General features: G+C 35.9%; 1 protein-coding gene across 1 annotated transcript in view; it reads right to left on the bottom strand.

Moving 5' to 3' along the window:
• The window catches only part of ST8SIA4 (ST8 alpha-N-acetyl-neuraminide alpha-2,8-sialyltransferase 4), a 94477-nt gene extending 76720 nt beyond the window's left edge, over positions 1 to 17757 (bottom strand). The window contains exons 1-3 of the mRNA XM_011378472.1: positions 17329 to 17757; positions 9728 to 9859; positions 277 to 534 (exon numbers count right to left, since the gene is read on the bottom strand). Of these exons, the coding sequence (XP_011376774.1) occupies positions 277 to 534; positions 9728 to 9859; positions 17329 to 17441 (503 nt within the window). The 5' untranslated portion in view covers positions 17442 to 17757. The remainder of the gene's footprint in view (positions 1 to 276; positions 535 to 9727; positions 9860 to 17328) is intronic.
• Between the last annotated feature and the right edge of the window lie 507 nt (positions 17758 to 18264).

Genomic DNA, 18264 nt, shown 5'->3' on the forward strand with positions numbered 1-18264 from the left:
AAATATTAAGAAAAATAGTTTTCCTATGTAGTATTAAAATTAATAAAATTGCCATTTGACAAAAAATGCTGGTGTGAATCTTTTTTTTAATGACAAAATAATTTTAATTTTATATTTTAGGGTAAATGTAAATTTGGATGCTTCACAGAAAGCATATTGGCTTGAGCTTTCAATAATCCTTAATATTGTTAGATTGAAACATTTATGTCAGTTTTATAGTTTTAAATTAAACATCTTTGAAGAAATTACAATCTTTAGGAACAGTAGAAAGCTTACCTTATTACAAAATTATGACTATCAATCTCCTTTCCACATTCACTATCTAGCAGGATGCCAGAATTTCCAACAACTGCACAGGTCTTAAATCTGCGATTTTTCATTGGTGAAACTTCAGGTAAGAGGCTATGTAGATCCTGAGAAATATTTAGTGTCCGGCGCCTGTCAAGCACATAGTGTATGACATCACCAGGCTTAAAACTGCTCTTGACCACTGAGACATCTCGTTCCGCATCTAGGAAACGAAGAATGTTCTTCCTGTAGTTGAAATAGAAACAAAGCTTTCCATTAATGATAACATATCCAAGAACTGGTGATATCATTTACAAAGTACCAAATAATAAAATGTAAATTGGTAAATTATTAATCTTAAATTGTGAGGTGGTAAGTAAACCAATTAAGTAGATTTCATAGGGAATAGAGTATATTTTTAAAAAATCATTTGCACAGCTTCTCAATTTATACCTATTTGTGAAGAGAACATAGTCCCCATCTACCAAAATATATAGAAAATTAATTTTTTAAATAAAATACAATTGCCATGACTTGACTTTTTATAACTAGATATTCTGCTAGATTTAATTTTCTACAATCATCTATTTTGTTTAATGTTTTCTGGTTAAGAAGAGTAGAATTAACTTAAAATTGTTTGGAATTATATCTTAGTTAACTCTATTAAAATGATTAAACTTTTCAACAAATTTAGATATAAGTTCAAATCATGTGCATATGATAATTATTTGAAGAAGAGTTAAAACTATAACACTTTCTTCATATGAAAGTTTCCTTCCAAGTTCAAAAACTCAGAAAGCAAGCTCAGTACATTAGAGGAAAAGATGAACAGATAGAACACTGGACTTCTTCATTTTTTTTAGTATTTGATCTTTTAAATTTTAATTGAGCACATGGGTTCTCAACAAAAACATTTTCAAACTTTCAAACATAAGTGCACTGGTTTTGGTCATGTGAGTTAATTTTCTTAAGTGGTATATGAGTGGATCCTGTGCATGACTATATGAGAGAGAAATAAACTTTCAACTTGTTTGATCCTTGTATTTTAAGGTTTCTTTTTTATGGAAGCTTAGCCTATCCCATAACTAATAAAGAAATTGATAACAGATATGAGAAGCTACATAAACATATATGCATATACTAAGTTAGGTGATGGAAAATAAGATAATAGATATAGCTGGCTGGAAAGCTGGTGACCCTTGGCATGATACAGCAAATCTCCTTATGAAATTGTTGTCTGCAATAACATGCTCTATATCTAATAAGCCTGTTATTCTTGGAGAATTGGTTAAAAAGTGTTTTCATGTTTTATGTTTGTTGCACGAAATAGCTAAGTTGCAAAATGAGATGGAAGGGAATATCTCTGGCAATGACCTGTAATCTAAACTCTGTGAGGGTCTAGTAATTGGGACCTCCCAAATGTTTCTAATATTCCAATGAGCAACAGGTGCAACTATAAATCAGAGCCATCCCAGCAGCAAGAGGGATATTTCCTTCCCAAAGAAGGATGTCTATCCAAATGACTTTAGAGTAGCTGCCATTAAATTGAGGAAAAAGAGGGTTAGGCCCGAATAATGAGAGGAGAGACAGAACACTGAAGAGCTGTGTTCAGAAGAAATCTTTAGGTGGGTTTATTTACACCAGGAACTAACTACAAGGAAGTAGCCCGGGAGCCTAAATAAATTTTTGAAGGAATTATATTGCCAAAAAACAAAAAAAACAAAAAACTATGAAACTGGCCTACAAAGTCTGGTGATTGCTTGATCTTTAAGCTACCAAACACATAACATTTAGAAACAATCTGAGAAAGTTCTTTTTAGTCGAAAGTTGGATATTATTTGCTGAAATGCTCTTACTACAAGCTTGTATTTTCAGAGTGCTAAAAACAATGCCATTATCAAGATATGACAGACATATTTTTCCTTTAGTGGTATTATTCTTTAAGCTCCATCACAATTTGTACATTTTATTACTTAGCACAAAATATGACCTTCTCCCATCATCCACCAAAAGGGCAATTCTCTAAATCACACTTGTGAGCCAGAAGCATGACTAGCAAGGTGGAATGGAAAATAACTGAGATCTTTTTGTTTTCTTTATTTTGGTTTGCATTAAATAGGTCCCAGTTTAATGTGTGGTCCAATTAGAAAACCAGGTGATTTAAAACTTTATTTGGCCAGATTTTACAAGGAATATGTCCGTCAGCTTTCTGAAAAAGGATATATTGAAAAAAATTTCTCAAAAATTCAAAATATCAGGTTCATAAAGAGTAGACTTTGTGTAGGAAAACCTGTATAAATGCCCTAAAAATGAAATTTAAGAATTAACAGAAATACTATCAGGCACCATAACAGTTCATCTTAACAAAGTAGAGAATATATAAGAAGAGAATCGCTGGTGAAATCAGTAACTATAGGTCATTTGAACTGCAGAAAATTCAGAAGTCTTTCATTACGTTAAGCAAACAAATATGATTCTTAACAAAAGTTAACTAGCACCAAGAGCAGAAATCCATAGAAACTTTTGTACATACTTATTAAAACTGTCTACTTGTTTAGGGGAAAAAAATTAGTACCTGACACCTGCATTTCAACAAAAATTTTTCATTTCCTGTGAAAACGACACGGCTGGCTTTAAATAAAGACTGCACGGATGTGGTCAAATCACCAAACTAGATGGTATTATCATTTTCCTTTGAACATAATTTGAAGGGGTTGCAGTAGATATTTAAAGATGTAACTCACAATTAGTGACGTTTGCAAGCATGAAGTAAATAGACTTCAGGTCCAGATTTGAAAGAAGACTCTTTAGCTTGGAAATCCAAAATGGAAAATCCCTATACTCATGAAAACAGTTAACACGTACATGTATGTCAACTGATTACAAGAGGAACTTTCCAATAATAGCTCCTCTGCTGTGTTAGAAAGGTAACAGCAAGAGTATTTTAAAACATTAAGTCTTTTAAGTTCCCGAGTATCATAGGACATCGTTAATTTATTCACTCAGGGAAAACTATTATAAAAAGTAGACTATTAGAGTTCAGAAAAGTTTTGAAAGACATCATATTGTCCTATATGCTTAATGAGAACAATAATTATTAAGTGCAGATGATACTATTGTACATGTTCTTCCAAGGCTGTTATAGGCCCAACAATTTATTTTTTTAAATAGGAGCAGTAAAAACAGTAAAAGTGCCTTCCAAGACAGAATAAAAAATATCAATTCATATAGACTAATCAAAATATTAAAATATAAGATTTTAGGCAAAATTCAAAATGATCATTAATGTAGTATTTGCTTTTTTTAAACTGAAAGAGTGGAGGAGGAAACCTTGAATGTCCCCAGTATGTTCTTTTTCTTACATTGAACCAAACATTTAGTTACTCTTTTAGGGCTTAAATCCATGCATGAAAAGTTAACTGAGCTAAGATTCTTCATGTAGGATGCAAGAAAGATTGAAAATAATGACTATTAGTGAATAATATTGTGACTTCAATGCTTAATATTTTTTTTGGAAACAGTTAAGGAAAGGTTAGTTCTTTTTTTTTCTCCCTAGCAGGCTGTAGGCATTTTTTAGATTACAGATGTAAAGGACTATAGAAAGTTCTGTGAATTTACTAAGTCTAGTTGTTGTTCAGACTTTAGAAAGAAGAAAACTAATGCTTAAGTATAATTACCTAAATGTCATTGGAAGCATGACAAACTCTTGTACGTACATTGAACTGAAATAACACTTTAAGTATCACCAAGGAGAACAGACATGCTTTTGCTCAGAAGATAATTGATATGAATGAAAAGAGCAAGTTAAACAAATTACTTCAGAATGAGAGAGATAGAAAGAAAGCTCAGTTTAACTTTTGGGCTCTAAAGAAACATGAATCAACAAAAGCTAGTGTTTAATATGCAGGCTGAACCGGTATAGTAAGCCCTCCTCATCTAATGTCATAGATAAGTTCTAGGAAACTGCGACTTTAAGTGAAAAGACTTAAAACTGATTTGGCCACAGGCTAATTGATATAAATGAGAGTTAAGTTCCTACAATATATATCTCGTCACAAAACGTCACCAAACTTCTAAAGACCCAAAACACTTCAAATATTAAACACTGAAATAAACACGAGCTACACACACATTTACGAAAGATGAATAAAAACAAGTAAGAGAATTCTTTTCTAACTTACTTATTCCAGTTCAGGATCATGGGTAGCCAGACTGGATCCTGGCAGCTCAGGATACAAGGTAGGCATTCACTCTAGACAGGACACCCTTCCATCACGGGGTGCACTCACACCCACATCCACACTCACTCAGATTGGGACAAGGTAGACACACCAGTTCACCTAATGTGCATGTCTCTGCATTGTGGGAGGAAACCAGAGGACCCAGAGAAAAATCTACATAGACATAGGGAGAACATGCAAACTCCACACAGGCAATGGTCCCAGACAGATAGATAGATAGATAGATAGATAGATAGATAGATAGATAGATAGATGATAGATAGATAGATAGATAGATAGATAGATAAATAGATAGATAGATAGATAGATTTTTTTTTTCTCATCAATGTTATAACAAAACTACATTGAATGGAAACTACATTTTTTAAGGTCCTTCTGTACAAGTTTTCCTAATACGTAGTCAAGTTATTACCAGGTATTTAAAGCAGGGGTTGCGTTTCCTGCGTGTAACTTAAAAGAACAACAACCAAAAAGATTCCTTAAATGTCTTTAACTGTCATTTTACAAGCATAATGTAAATTTTTAAACCCCATTAGATAAGAATACACCAAATCAGCAACTGTTTTCATGATAAAGATGACTGAAAGAATCCAAAAATATGTTTCACTTTTAGTGAGACTAAAAGTCTTAGTCATAAAGATCATATTTTTGTTAGGCAACACTGGCTTAAACTGAAAGGTTGGTTTAGACTGACTGTTAAACTGACAAAAATAGATTCTATACAGAAACTTTTCAACTGAATTTTCAACTACAACTTCCCTCTCAACATTGCCCATCATTCGAAATAACAGCTGTAGAGTCTCAGAGAATTAATGTACTAAGCATTGTTTTCACTTGTGAAATGTTAAATATAGCTAACCTATCACCAGGTGCCACTCTTTCTTCTCTGTAGGTTTCCTGTCAACAACAACAAGCATACGTGCTGTAGCAACTGAAATTTAATCTAGATGACATTGTTGACACCACCAGCAAGTATTGTGAGACAAATCTTACAGTTGGAATGCATCACAAGTTGAGAAGCAAATTAGGTTGACATGCATATTAGGAATCAGTTTTTAAAAACTTTTGACAAAAATCCAGACAAAAGTCATCACTGAATTTAATTATTACTACATGGTTTACTGAAAAGAAAAAAGTTTTAAGAAATGCCAACTGTTTTGTTATGCCTGCAAAAAGCTGAAAAAACACATGATTTTTTTTTTTTTTGTCTCAAAGATTATTTTCATGAGGCCCTATAAGTCAGTGATCTTAAAAAACATAACCTGTAGCTTATTAGGACTTCTGAGCTGACAGTCCTCACTGTTATCTAGTATTCAGAACCAATACTGAAAGATATTCTAGTATCAAAATAAATATTCTAAAAACAACCAAATGAAAAGACAAAATTATCTCAAAATGCTTGAAGGAAAGCATTTTTTAGTTTAATTTACACCTCAGATGGCCATTTCATATTTGGCCCAGCATTTGGTAATTTTGGATGAATAACATCTCATATATATTTTGTTATTTTAGAACAAAAATGCTGTGTAATTCATAGATGCTTTAATCAGATACATTTTTAGTATTAACATATAGTCTTCCAATAAGTTTGTTTCTTAATAAGAGCTCTGGTTTTACAGGCAGACAGGCCTAGCTTTGTAGCTTGACTCTGCCACTAAGAAGCTGTGTGACCAAAGATGTGCTCTACTGGTCGCTTACTAAACAAACTAAGTAGAAGAAGTGTTTGTGGATCTTTTTATAAAGTAAATAAATGCAGGCAACAGCAAAATTTCTTTTTACAGGTAAGTACATATAAATTTGCAATATGCTTAGTTAACCTGCCAGCCTTATCTGTTTAAGAACTCTGATATATAATGATACTAAGAGTTGAAAATATTTTTGCTGACTGATTATGATGTGCTTACTCTGTTCTGATGAGTATTTGAGCTCATGCATTTTCATACATCCATGTTAGGTATTGTTAATTCTTTAGGTTCTATTCAACATATGGGGGGGGCGGGCGAAAAAGACAAGAAACAACCCAAAATGGAAAGAAAAAGTCAAGTCACAAGTGTTAGGCATGACCAAATAATGTCTCAATACAATGTTTACAGATTTACTCACAACATCTGATGCATCTTAAAAGTGTCATTTCTTAGCTTACAATAATAAAGAACAAACGAGTACCAATATAATCAAGCCTTTAACCAAGCTAATTATTTTAATTGTGAAGTTAGCTGTAGAATGCATAAACTTCCCTAAATCACAGTGAATCTTCAAAGCATAATGAACTAATACATGAAACCATATCTCTTAGACAACTCCCCAGAGGTACAGTTGTTCAATGAATATATATGAATCAATTCTTGATATGCTTATCAAAGTAGCAGAGTATATATAGGGCTAAAAGAATTAGTAAAAAGAAAATCATGTCTATAAATGTAGGAAAAGACAATTTATCTTCAGTGACTGTTTCACATTTTAATGCAAATAGATAAATAATTTATTAGAAATGTCACAAGAGCATTATAATTTTAATGAGATTTTTTAAGTGAGAGCGATGTAAGCATGGTTCAATCATGTAAGATCAAAAATGATTAGTTGTAATGTCTTAATCGAAAACTTCAAAGAAGAATTTTGAAAATACTTGTAAAATATGCCCATACCCACTCACAGACAAAGTAATATGATTCTTCATAAATGCTACCGATGTGGGGGAAAAACAAAGAAAAAAAATAGTAAAAAATATGATTAGTTCCCAGCATAACTTAGAAAAACAAAAGCTAAGCTAACAATCAACTATTTCTGTATTCTAAATTTTTCACTACAGGTGTCAAACTGATTAATACTAGTTACTAATATTATAGGCAATTATAATTTCAATGAACTGTTTGCACATTGTGCAATAATGGTTTTAAAAATTATTATTTTCTTGTAAGGAAGTGACAACTTTGTATGTATTATTCAATATTTGCTCACTGTTTTATTGTTTACTTTTTTATCTCTTAAAGAGAACCATATGAAAAGAGTACTAATGCTTCAAACACATTATCAGCTGTTATAATTGAAAATAGATCACCCTCAAAGATATGAATACAACCCTCATTAATCTGTAAAGTTGCAATAATGAACTGCTTAATATATTTAGCTTGAATATCTTAAAAATAGCAAAACATACTTCTGTAGTTTCATGCACATCTAAAGTATTAATTCTTGTATAGATACTAGGAAGACATAGCCAGATACATTAATTAAACTATTTCCAGTTACTTATTTAACTTACTTAATAGATTTTACTTTATCTGATATGTTTTTAGCATGTCTAGCTATATTAAACTATTACAATTTATTTCATTTTACTTTCTTCCATTCTTTCCTTTACATGATCTGTATAGCTTTACTTAATTGGCTCACTTCCTGCCAATCATTCAATTTTAAAGTTTGCCTTTAAGATATCTTTATAGATCAAATATTTCCTTTTTTAATCATTTATTTTTCTCTCTTTATAATCTACTTTTAAGAACTGTGAATCTTTACTCTCTTCTGAACTAAACCACCCTGTATTTATAACTTCATCTAGTCCCACATACTTTGGCTTTTTTCTCATAATTATCTCATCTCTTATAGAGTTTCTGAATTCAAATGTGAGTATAAGGGTGTGAAATAAGAAAGAAGATACTAGATAGGTACCAAGAGAAAAAGGAGCCCTAGGCGTAAAAATGTTAAACTAGAGAGACTTTGGCTAGTGTTCGCTTCAGACAACAAGTTCTTAGGGGAATTCAGGTCCAGAATGTCAAAGTTTTCAATTTCTCAAGTGTATATGAAAACCTATACTTTTATAAGGAATCTACAAATTTTTAATATTGCCTTTAAGTTTTTTCCGCATCTGGTTGAAATAAATCTTTCCTGCTGACCATATTCTATTTCAAATATACCAATTTATAAACTTGGTCATCAGACTCTACTCATTCTTGTGTTCTTGCGCTCCAGCTAAACGAAAACCAACCACAGTACCACTTGACAATGCCGTCATTTGATTCCTATTTCTCTTTCCAGTCACTTCCAAAGTTTTAATACAAAGTAGTCTAACCATCCCTACATTTCTCTGACACATCTCTTTAAAGATACTCTTTCAACATGTAGTGAGTGCATTTGCAGCAATGAATTCTATGAATTGCTATGCATACTTTAAAAGATGAGAGTAGTAGATTCTTCCTTCAAGTTGCTTACACTCTACATTATTTATGAGTATGATCTAAGAAGTGATTAGTAGTAACCTAAATAGATCAGCAGCTTATCCTCTTAACCATTATCTACTCTTATAAAATCTGTGTGTTAATATTCAATCATTGAATAATTAGCATTTTGCCAATGCTAGAAAAATGCAAAAATTTTATTATGTAAAGGATAGTTATTCTCTTGAACTTTTCAAGAGTTCTGATTTACCAAAATGCTCTGCTTTAAACATACCAACCAATACAACAATGTAACTATAGGGAAAAATTATTTGCTTTCTTCCTTCATAATTAGGAAGATCTGGCCCTACCTTTCTTACTAGTAATAAAAGTAAAATTGAAGAAAATAGATATAATGGGTATATTTAGACACTGAGTTTGATTTCAAGAGCTTGTTTAGCTACAATGCTAACATCTTACAAAGAATAAGTTAGTACTCTAGAAAGCTTATTTTCTGTTTTTTATCTATCAAGGATAAAATTATTAAGACTTTTATTACAGAAGCACACATACCCATTGATAGAGTAAGTTAAATTTATTTGTAATCGTATTTGTAATTTGTATTTGTAATTGTCAGCAAAATAAAAGTTAAATAGGCTCTATTTTCATCTAGTGTGAGAAAACACAAGATCAGTATGAACACTTAGTAGAGAAGTTAAAGCTAACTCTCAAAATATATGTCTATCCTGAGTAACTGAGCAAAGAAAAGTATATAAATATTAGTACTCTACTAAATATCTTATTTCATTAGTTATAAAGGCAGTATATTCAAAACTCACACATTCACCCTTAAATTTCTGACTGTGTGATTTCATTTTTATGGTTTCATATTCTTCAGTGAATAACATTAGGTAGAGCTGGTTCACTCTTTTATTAAAGTATTCATAGTTAAACTATAAATCAAGCATTCAATATAAGTTTGCCAAGCCCAATGTATTCAAAAACATGGTGTGAAATGTATTCTGCCTTATTAAAGAAACTCACCTTATCTCCAGGACCAAAGAGGAATTGATTTTCCAACCTTCTACAGAGTGCTGGAAGATTGAAGAGCCAGCCTTTCGAATGATCTTATCGGAACTATTGACAAGTGATCGACTCAAACACAGTTCACCATCTCTGAAACAAAATAAAAATGCCAGCTTTGTGAAAATAAGAAGCATTTTGTCTAAGTAGCATAATATATAACTTGATTTAGATTTCTGGTAACAAATTTTAGATAGAACTTTTTCTACATGTTAGAAGAAGAGATATGAGCACGATGAAAGGTATTATAAAGATTAATTGAATATGACTTCATCAGGACAATTACTTATACCTATTCTTTTTGAAATAAAACCAATTCATATAAAGGAAAAGCCTTTGACAGCAAAGGAAACCATCAACAAAATGCAAGGCAATCTACCAAATGGGAAAAGATATTTGCAAATTATACATCCAATAAAGGGTTAATATCCAAAATATATAAAGTACTCATACGACTCAATAACAACGAAAAAAATATGATTAAAAAAATGGGCAGAACAGCTGAATGACATTTCCCAAAGAAGAAATACAGACGGCTAACAGACACATGAATAGATGTTCAACATCACTAATTATTAGAGAAATGCAAATCAGAATCACATCATCTCACACCTGCTAGAATGGCTATTACCAAAAAGACAAGAAATAACAAGTGTTGGAGAGGATGTGGTAAAAAGAAACCCCTCATTCACTGTTGGTGGGATTATAAATTGGTGGAGCCCATATGGAAAATAATATGGAAGTTCTTTAAAAAAATTAAGAATACCAGTCCATTAAAAAAATTAAGAATAGAACTACCATATTATCTTGCTATTCCACTTCTGGGTATTTATCCAAGGACTATGAAAACACTAATTTAAAAAGATATATGCACCTTTATGTCCATTATTTAAAATAGACAAGATATGAAAACAACCTAAGTGTTTATTGACAGATGAATCGCTAAAGATGCGATATATATGTACACACACACACACACACACACACACACACATAAACACACACACACACACACACACACGAATACTACTCAGCCATAAAACAAACAGATGAAATCTTGCCATTTGCAACAACATGGACGGACCACGAAGGTATTATGTTAGGTGAAATAAGTTAGATTGAGAAAGACAAATACTATATGGAATAAAAAAATCAAAATGAACAAACAAAAAAAAAATAAAAACAAACTCATCAATGCAGACAGACAACAGACTGGTGGTTACCAGAGTGGAAGGGTGGGGGTAATAGGGTGAAATGCATAAAAGGGGTCAATTTTATGGTGGTGAGTGTGTTATAGTGTACACAGATGTTAAATTATAATGTTGTACACCTGAAACTTACATACTGTTATAAACTAATATAAGCCCTCATAAACCAATAAAAACAAATGTTACTGGATGAAAAAAAATCTTGAAAGAAAAAGGCTTTTGTAGTACTAAAAGAAAAAAATTATCATCAAAGCTCTGTTCCCCTTCAGCCAATTCCTCTCCTCTGTGTTTAGACAATAGGACAGGATGTTTGGCCAATTCTTCTGCATCTGTATAATTGTGATTCCCAAGATTGTATTTTATTTTCACAGAAGGCATATAAACATAAGGGAAAAATCTTTTGTTTTGGAATAAGAAGACCTTGGAATATCAAGTGATCTGGACATGTTGGTGATTCTATCACTTGTTAGGCTATATGACCTTGGATAATATTTTTTTCTAGGCCACCGAGGCCTTATTTTACCTTGAAAATTGCAATAACTGTTATCTAATGTACAATGACTTTGCAAGGATTAAGTAGGGCTCTGTATGTGAAAGTAATTTATAAAGCACTATTGAAGTGCTAATTTCTAAAATTACACTGAGTCTCAAAACAAGAGACACTTTCCTAATAATTGGTGATGGGAGGGAGACAGAGATTGTAGTGGAGAGAAAACTCGTTGAGTAGCCATTATTACTGATATTTTCTATTACATCAAAAGAATTAACTGTGCTACTCCCTCCAATCAATAGTGTCAGGAAGTATACCATGTATCATGGTAGTAGCAGGGGTGCTGGAGATAATGATAATAGTGACAGATACCCTTGATAGCATTTATGCTATTAGGACATTTATAGCTGAACCAGTTCATTGTTCAATAGACTAATTTCTTGGTACTTTATAAATGTAAACCCAGACTCAGAATTGAAAAGCCACCTGTGTATGGCATAGCCCTTTCAGTATCTGCATTTATTTCTTTACATGTTACTTTCAATGTCAGAATCTCAAAAATATAACTAAAAAATAACATAACTATTTGCTCAGTCACAAAATCTAAATCTGTGTTTATTACGTAGGCAATCCTCTCCTACTATCAATGGAAACACTGCATGTGTAACAGCTGTTAGATGAATTCTCTAATTGGAGGCTTGTAGTTTGGTATTTTTGTCTGCATTCTTTTTTAAACATGTAGTTCCAATTTGAAGCAACTCAAAGCGTCATATGCAACTACTCCTGTGAAATTTAGTACTCTGTAAAAATTAATATTTAAACTATCCTACTTGTGAAAATGATACATTTGCATGCCTATGCATGGCTAGTAATAATCATTTTATAGAGGTCATTTAGGATGCAAGGAAACATGGGGAGCAATTTACTAGTCAGTGGCCCAGAAGTCAATTTTTATATTATACGTCTAATGATAATACCTACATATGAATGAAAATGTAGATATACAAAGAAGTTAACCTTCACAGTTTTGAAGATATGCCTTTAAGAGTATGGCACAAACTCTCATTATTTCTAGGGGTAGGGATCTTTCCAGCCTATCATTGTCATCTTTTTCTAACCACAGATTACTATAGTTATAATGATTAATTCCAACACCAACGAACTTTTATAGGAGAAATAAAAATATACATAGGTTGGCATTTTTAAATATCTGTGGAAGATTGCTTTACCGATGTAGATACTTTTGACATGGCAAAATGATGGTTATGGTGTACCTATCTGTATGGAGCCTTTTCAGAACCTCTAAGATTTAAAAAAAAAATGTGATTTATATTAATGAAATGCTACTATGTTACTCTGCTCTTTGAATTGTTTTCATTGAATTGGTTGGTGACAAGCCAAATTTCAGACTTTTATCACTGGAAAGAAGTTTGAATAAAAAACAGCTACAACCAGTCACACTTCTTGAAGTCAATGAAATTCCTATATGAGAAGGCCAGGCTTAGTGCAATCTGAGGCTCTGGAGCAAATTTCTTTGTATAAAGTTAAATAGGTCCCAAGGGAGTTTTCACTTGTGACCTTGGTAATGTTCTGTCTTAAAAAAGAATTTTCCTTCCCATGAATGCAAGGCATGAAGAATGTTGCCGCCCACTACAGTTTCTTATTCCAGATCGGACATGATTGCTAAACAGCTGCACTGAAAACATTTCTTGCATAGGGCTACATACAGGAAGATTCAACATGCACTTCTAAAGGGAAAATTATAAAACACATCAAGGAAATAATGCAGCATAAAGCAATATATGTTCTACAGTATTCCTGCTTATGTGGAGCTTAAAACCTACTTAGATGGAATCAGTGCAATACTAGTAACAAACTAATCATTAGTTATGATACTATATTTATTAATATTTTTTCTATTTGAAATTTGAGTTGTCAGGCATCACTATAATTTATTCTATTAATTCTGCAGTACATAACAAATATGATTAATTTTGTTTCATAAAATTAGGTCCCTGAAGCCTTGCATTCAACTCCACTGAAAACTCTTCATGACTTGATTTTGGAATGAATGTGTTTCCTTTGGACTAGGCTAAATTTCTTCCTTAATATAAAATTTTTAAAGTCATTTTTTAAAAAAGAAATGGCATCCAACTAAGTCTGAACACAAACAGCAGGCAGTTTTGTATCTTCATTACCTAAGTGTCAAACAACTAAAAATAAAAATGAGAGACGTACTACCTTAACTTACTGCTTTATGGTTTTTAGCAGAATTCCAAATATAACATAAAGTAAAGTACATTTTCTGGGTTTCATAATTTATAAGAGTATGTTCTATCCTAGAAAAACTGGAAGGAACTTTGCTGACAATGGTGATACTGTAAGTATGAATGCTTATCTCCACAATCAATTCTGTCATAAGTCTCAGAATTAATACTGGTGAGACAACCTAAGGTACACAATCAAATTTAAAAGATCTCAAATGATAAGAAAAGTAATTTGAAATATCGTTTGTGGTCAACCAGAAAAGTGGTTTATGGCAAATTTTAAGGAATAACAATCAAAAAATATTTATATGATATTAAAGTTCGTTACACTCTCAAATATATTATCTCATTAAATGAGCGTACTCACATATTATTATCTGTAAGAGCCTTAGGTTAGCACATTTCCAATGACACCCAAAGAGTACACAGAGCCAGTGAAATCATGGGCCACTTGTGAGACAAGTGACATTTTCCCATTAAGAAAAGATTTCTGTCGAAAATAGACCACTTCATACCCTCAATGCCCTTTGAGTTCAACCTTATTAACTAGTCATCATGCCAGACAATTAATAGGTTTGCATGGAAGGAAATATCAGTTTTAAATGTTCCATAATTACTTGACCTATTCTCAAATATTCCTATATATATATATATATATATATATATATATATATATATATATATATATATATATATATATATAAAACATGCTGCTAGTACTCCTGTGGACATACGAGAATGTGGATGGGTGGAAGGAAAGTTGTGCTGGTGTTCTTTTTCCTTCTGCAGGAAATGACTGCTTAACATTGTATATAAGAGTAATACTGCACTGACTCTAGATGGGACCTTCAGTTGAGAGAGGGAGAGGTCCAACAGACAAAGAAATTGCCTGTCTATTGAAAAATGATAGCAGGGAAGCTAAATATGAATCTAGGGGGATGTTTTAAGATATGAAGAATATGGAAAACCCTTAATTGAATCTACTGCCCACTGGCAAGACACGCAGTACCCCCCACCCCACCTCCCACCCTAAAGGTCTTGCCTCACTTAAATATTGGCCTGGGCTCTGGAGTCAAACCTCCATTCCAGTTTACTCATCTCAAAAAAAAAAAAAAAAAAAAAAAAAAAAAAACCCTCCACTTGGCTTGGACGAAGTGTCAATGAAATGATCGTTTGATGAGTCAATTCCTCCACCAAAAGCAGTATTTGGGAGTTAAAACGAAATCATGAACTAATGTCACAAGCTTTTTCCGTTGAACGTTTTATTCTGAGGGAAAGGGTGCTCAGGGGGATTGGCTGCCCTCTCATTGCTCGCGGCCGCGCCAACTCCACTGTCTCAAGGATGAGCCGGTGGCGACCGCGGCAGCCAGGACACTGCGGAGCACCAGTAGAAACGCGACGCCAGCAACGGGCTCTCTGCCTCTCCCCGCACACCTGTAATAGTGTGTTTTAATTTAGGAGGAGGAGCCCGGTTGCAGGCTGAGCAGGAAAAGTGATTTTTTTTTTTTTTTTTTTTTTTTTAAGGAGGCTCGATTTCTGCAATAAAGGCTTCCCTGTCTCCTCATTCATTCTTCCATCTTCGCCGCCAGCTCTCGGGGATAGACCCGTGGCGCACCTCGCTTCCCCGTGATTAACTCAAGCGCCCGCCCCTGGTTTTCTCTGGGGAGCAGGGAAGAAACTGTAGCTAAGCCCGAAAAGGGTGCAAGCGAAACCCAGCCGGGCCAGCCCAACCGCCGCGCCTGTGACTGCGCCGCCTCCTTTTCCCTGGCATCCTGGGTAGCGCCCACCCGCCAGCGGCGTCCAGGAAAGGGCCACAGTAGGAATGTTACCCCTCAAATGTGGAGCGTCCCAGGTCTATTTCCCCCGGAGGGACTAGAGGTGCGCGCCTCCCTGCGGGCGGTTTTGGGAGGCCGGGAAAGGGCGCCTGGGCAGCATGTGGCACCACCTCCTCTCGCTTCACTCGTCCCGCCCACTCCTGCTCTCTGGGGTCGCGAGCCGTGGGCTGGAACCCTCAGAGTCCTGCAGCAGCTTGGCCGCTTTGTCTGGGCTCAGGCTTGTATTTGGAGCCCATCAGCCTGGATGAGAACAAAGAGCCTCGACCCTTACGCCCCAACCTCCGCCTCTCCCCCACGCGCCGGTTCATCACCTTCCTAAAGATGCCTTTGTCTGCTCGGGAAGCAGAGGTCTGCCAGGGATGTCCACACCCTTGCCCAAAGTCCTTCTTTTCCGACAATTGAGCTAGGCTGTATTTGCAACCCTGTGTAAACGACCTCATACAGTTCGGCATTCCTGCCCCCCTCCCAGACCATTTATAGATTCGTTGATGCATAAAGACCATCCAGTTCATTCCTTATTAGCTTTCTCATTCTTTTCCAGTTTCTTTCGACTGTACTTTTGGCTATCTTAGTTTGTATAAAATAGCAATTCCTTCTGTAAGGATAAGCCTGCCTCTTGCTGACTTAAATGCTCATTACTTAGGGAGGAGCAGGAATATTAAGAAATGGGGAGCAGGAAGTTTGTGTGTGTGTATGTGCGCGCGCGTGCACACACACACGCACGCACACACACACACACACACACACACACACACACGCACGCATACATGTGCGCGCGCGCGCATTTTAGCAGTCCTTATGCCCACCCCCGAGCCCCGGCAAGGGTTCTATGTTCGCTTTAACAAACGTCAAGGAAAATAAAAATCAAACGGGCATCTCCGCCAGTGTGGAGTTTTCGACAGCAGACGGCTCCGGATGAGGGAGGATTTCCGAAGCAGGACTTTGAACACAGTTGACAACCAGGTTCACATCCTCAGAAAACGCTTCCAAGCAATGTAAGCAACACGAAGTTGCAGCCACCTCCTGGGTAAACTTCAAAGACACAGAGGCCAGGGGGAGGGAGGAAGGAAGTGTGGTATTTAGATAACTTACTCGGGGTAGAGAAAGAGTCTGAACTCATCAAGACAAACTAAAAAAAAAAAAAAAAAAAGGTAGAAATATAGTCTGCGTAAAGCTACAGTCCCCCAGATTCTAAAACTGTAGCCATGATGCCCATGCCTTTTACCCACGGAAGAGTAAATAAGGAAGTATCTGGAGTTTAAGATACCCAAATCTACCCTACGCCAAATAAGAGTAAAGGAACGGTGGAGATACATTTCCTACTTTCTGGGCTTTAACTTCGGCCTTTCAAAAAGCCAGCTTTCTCTAGCATCTCCTGGAGTGATAGGGTAGAGAAAGAAGGAAAGGCAACCAGATGGTCACTAAAGACATCCCGTTTGAGTTCTGCCCACAGATTAAAAGGACAAGGGCACACATTCTTTGTTGACACTTCTGCAGTGACTTCCCCTTTGACGTGCAAGCCCCCGGCGCCAAAACAACTGTCACTACCGCCAAACAGGGGCAAGTTGAACTCTTACTGGGAACACAGCGTAGAGAAGCACACACACCTTAACAACTGCCTTTGTTATTTAATTCATGAAACTAAATCCACACAAGCTCATACGAACACACATACTATCCCAACCCTCTCGCTATCATCTATATTCGCATTTCATTTATGGCTTGACTTTTGTCATATCCTGAAATGAAGCTTTGCATTTACCCGATGAGTTGCGTCTCCTGGTGCTCCTCAGTTCTTGCTATTTCTTTTGTCTTATAAAAGATCAGGAGCAGACTTATCGTGCAGATCGTCCACCTCTTCCTAATGGAGCGCATCTTGGTTCCCCGGGAAAGTCCTGGTTGTCCCAGCTCTCGCACCTTCTCTGGATATAGAAGCTCCGTTTTAGGAAATATAGTCGCGAGGGTGGGGGGCGGAATCTGTAAAATGCGAGGAGAGCGTGGAGCCGGGATCTCAAGAGCGGGTCGCGAGGGTCCTCTGAGGCAGAGCTCCTGTTGGTGCTCAAGCGCTGCCCAGCGCTTTCCCTCTCGGTTCGCGCCAGCTCTGCCGGGTCGCTCCGCGTCGCCAACCTAGGTTTCAGGTTTCTTAGAGGACGAGACACCTTGCATCAGAGGTGGCGGCCGCTTCTGCAGCTGGGTTCGGGGGCGTCACTAGCCCTTCCCTTTTCCTAGCAGGGAAATGATGAGCAAAACCAGCCAATCACCGGACTGAGGAGGCGGAGGCTGCTGTTGCCTTGCGTTGCTGGCGGCTGCTTAGAGAGTAACGTTGCCGGCTTAGAGGAAGCCGGCAAGCTCATAGTCGTGCGCGCACACACCACACACACACACACACACACACACACACACACACACACACACACACACCCCATTCCTACATTCCGGGGAAAGCTCAGCACTCCAGGAGGAAGTCAGGCACCTCTCCCAGAACACCAAAGCGTCAGCTCCCTGAATTGAGAACCGCCGAGACAGTCTGTCCCCAGTCAGCGTGGGGAGGACACTTCTGTTGCGGGTAGATCAGAGACGCTTCTTGGTAGAGAAATTCTTCAGCTAGAGCGAGGGTGCATTAAAAGAAGGGTCGCTCCTTCCAAGCGCTTTTGCTAAACACACACGCGCGCACCACGCATCTGCGCGCCCTCCCAAG

This window comes from Pteropus vampyrus, unplaced genomic scaffold (genome assembly GCF_000151845.1).
Source record: "Pteropus vampyrus isolate Shadow unplaced genomic scaffold, Pvam_2.0 Scaffold11, whole genome shotgun sequence".
NCBI classification, from domain to species: domain Eukaryota; kingdom Metazoa; phylum Chordata; class Mammalia; order Chiroptera; family Pteropodidae; genus Pteropus; species Pteropus vampyrus.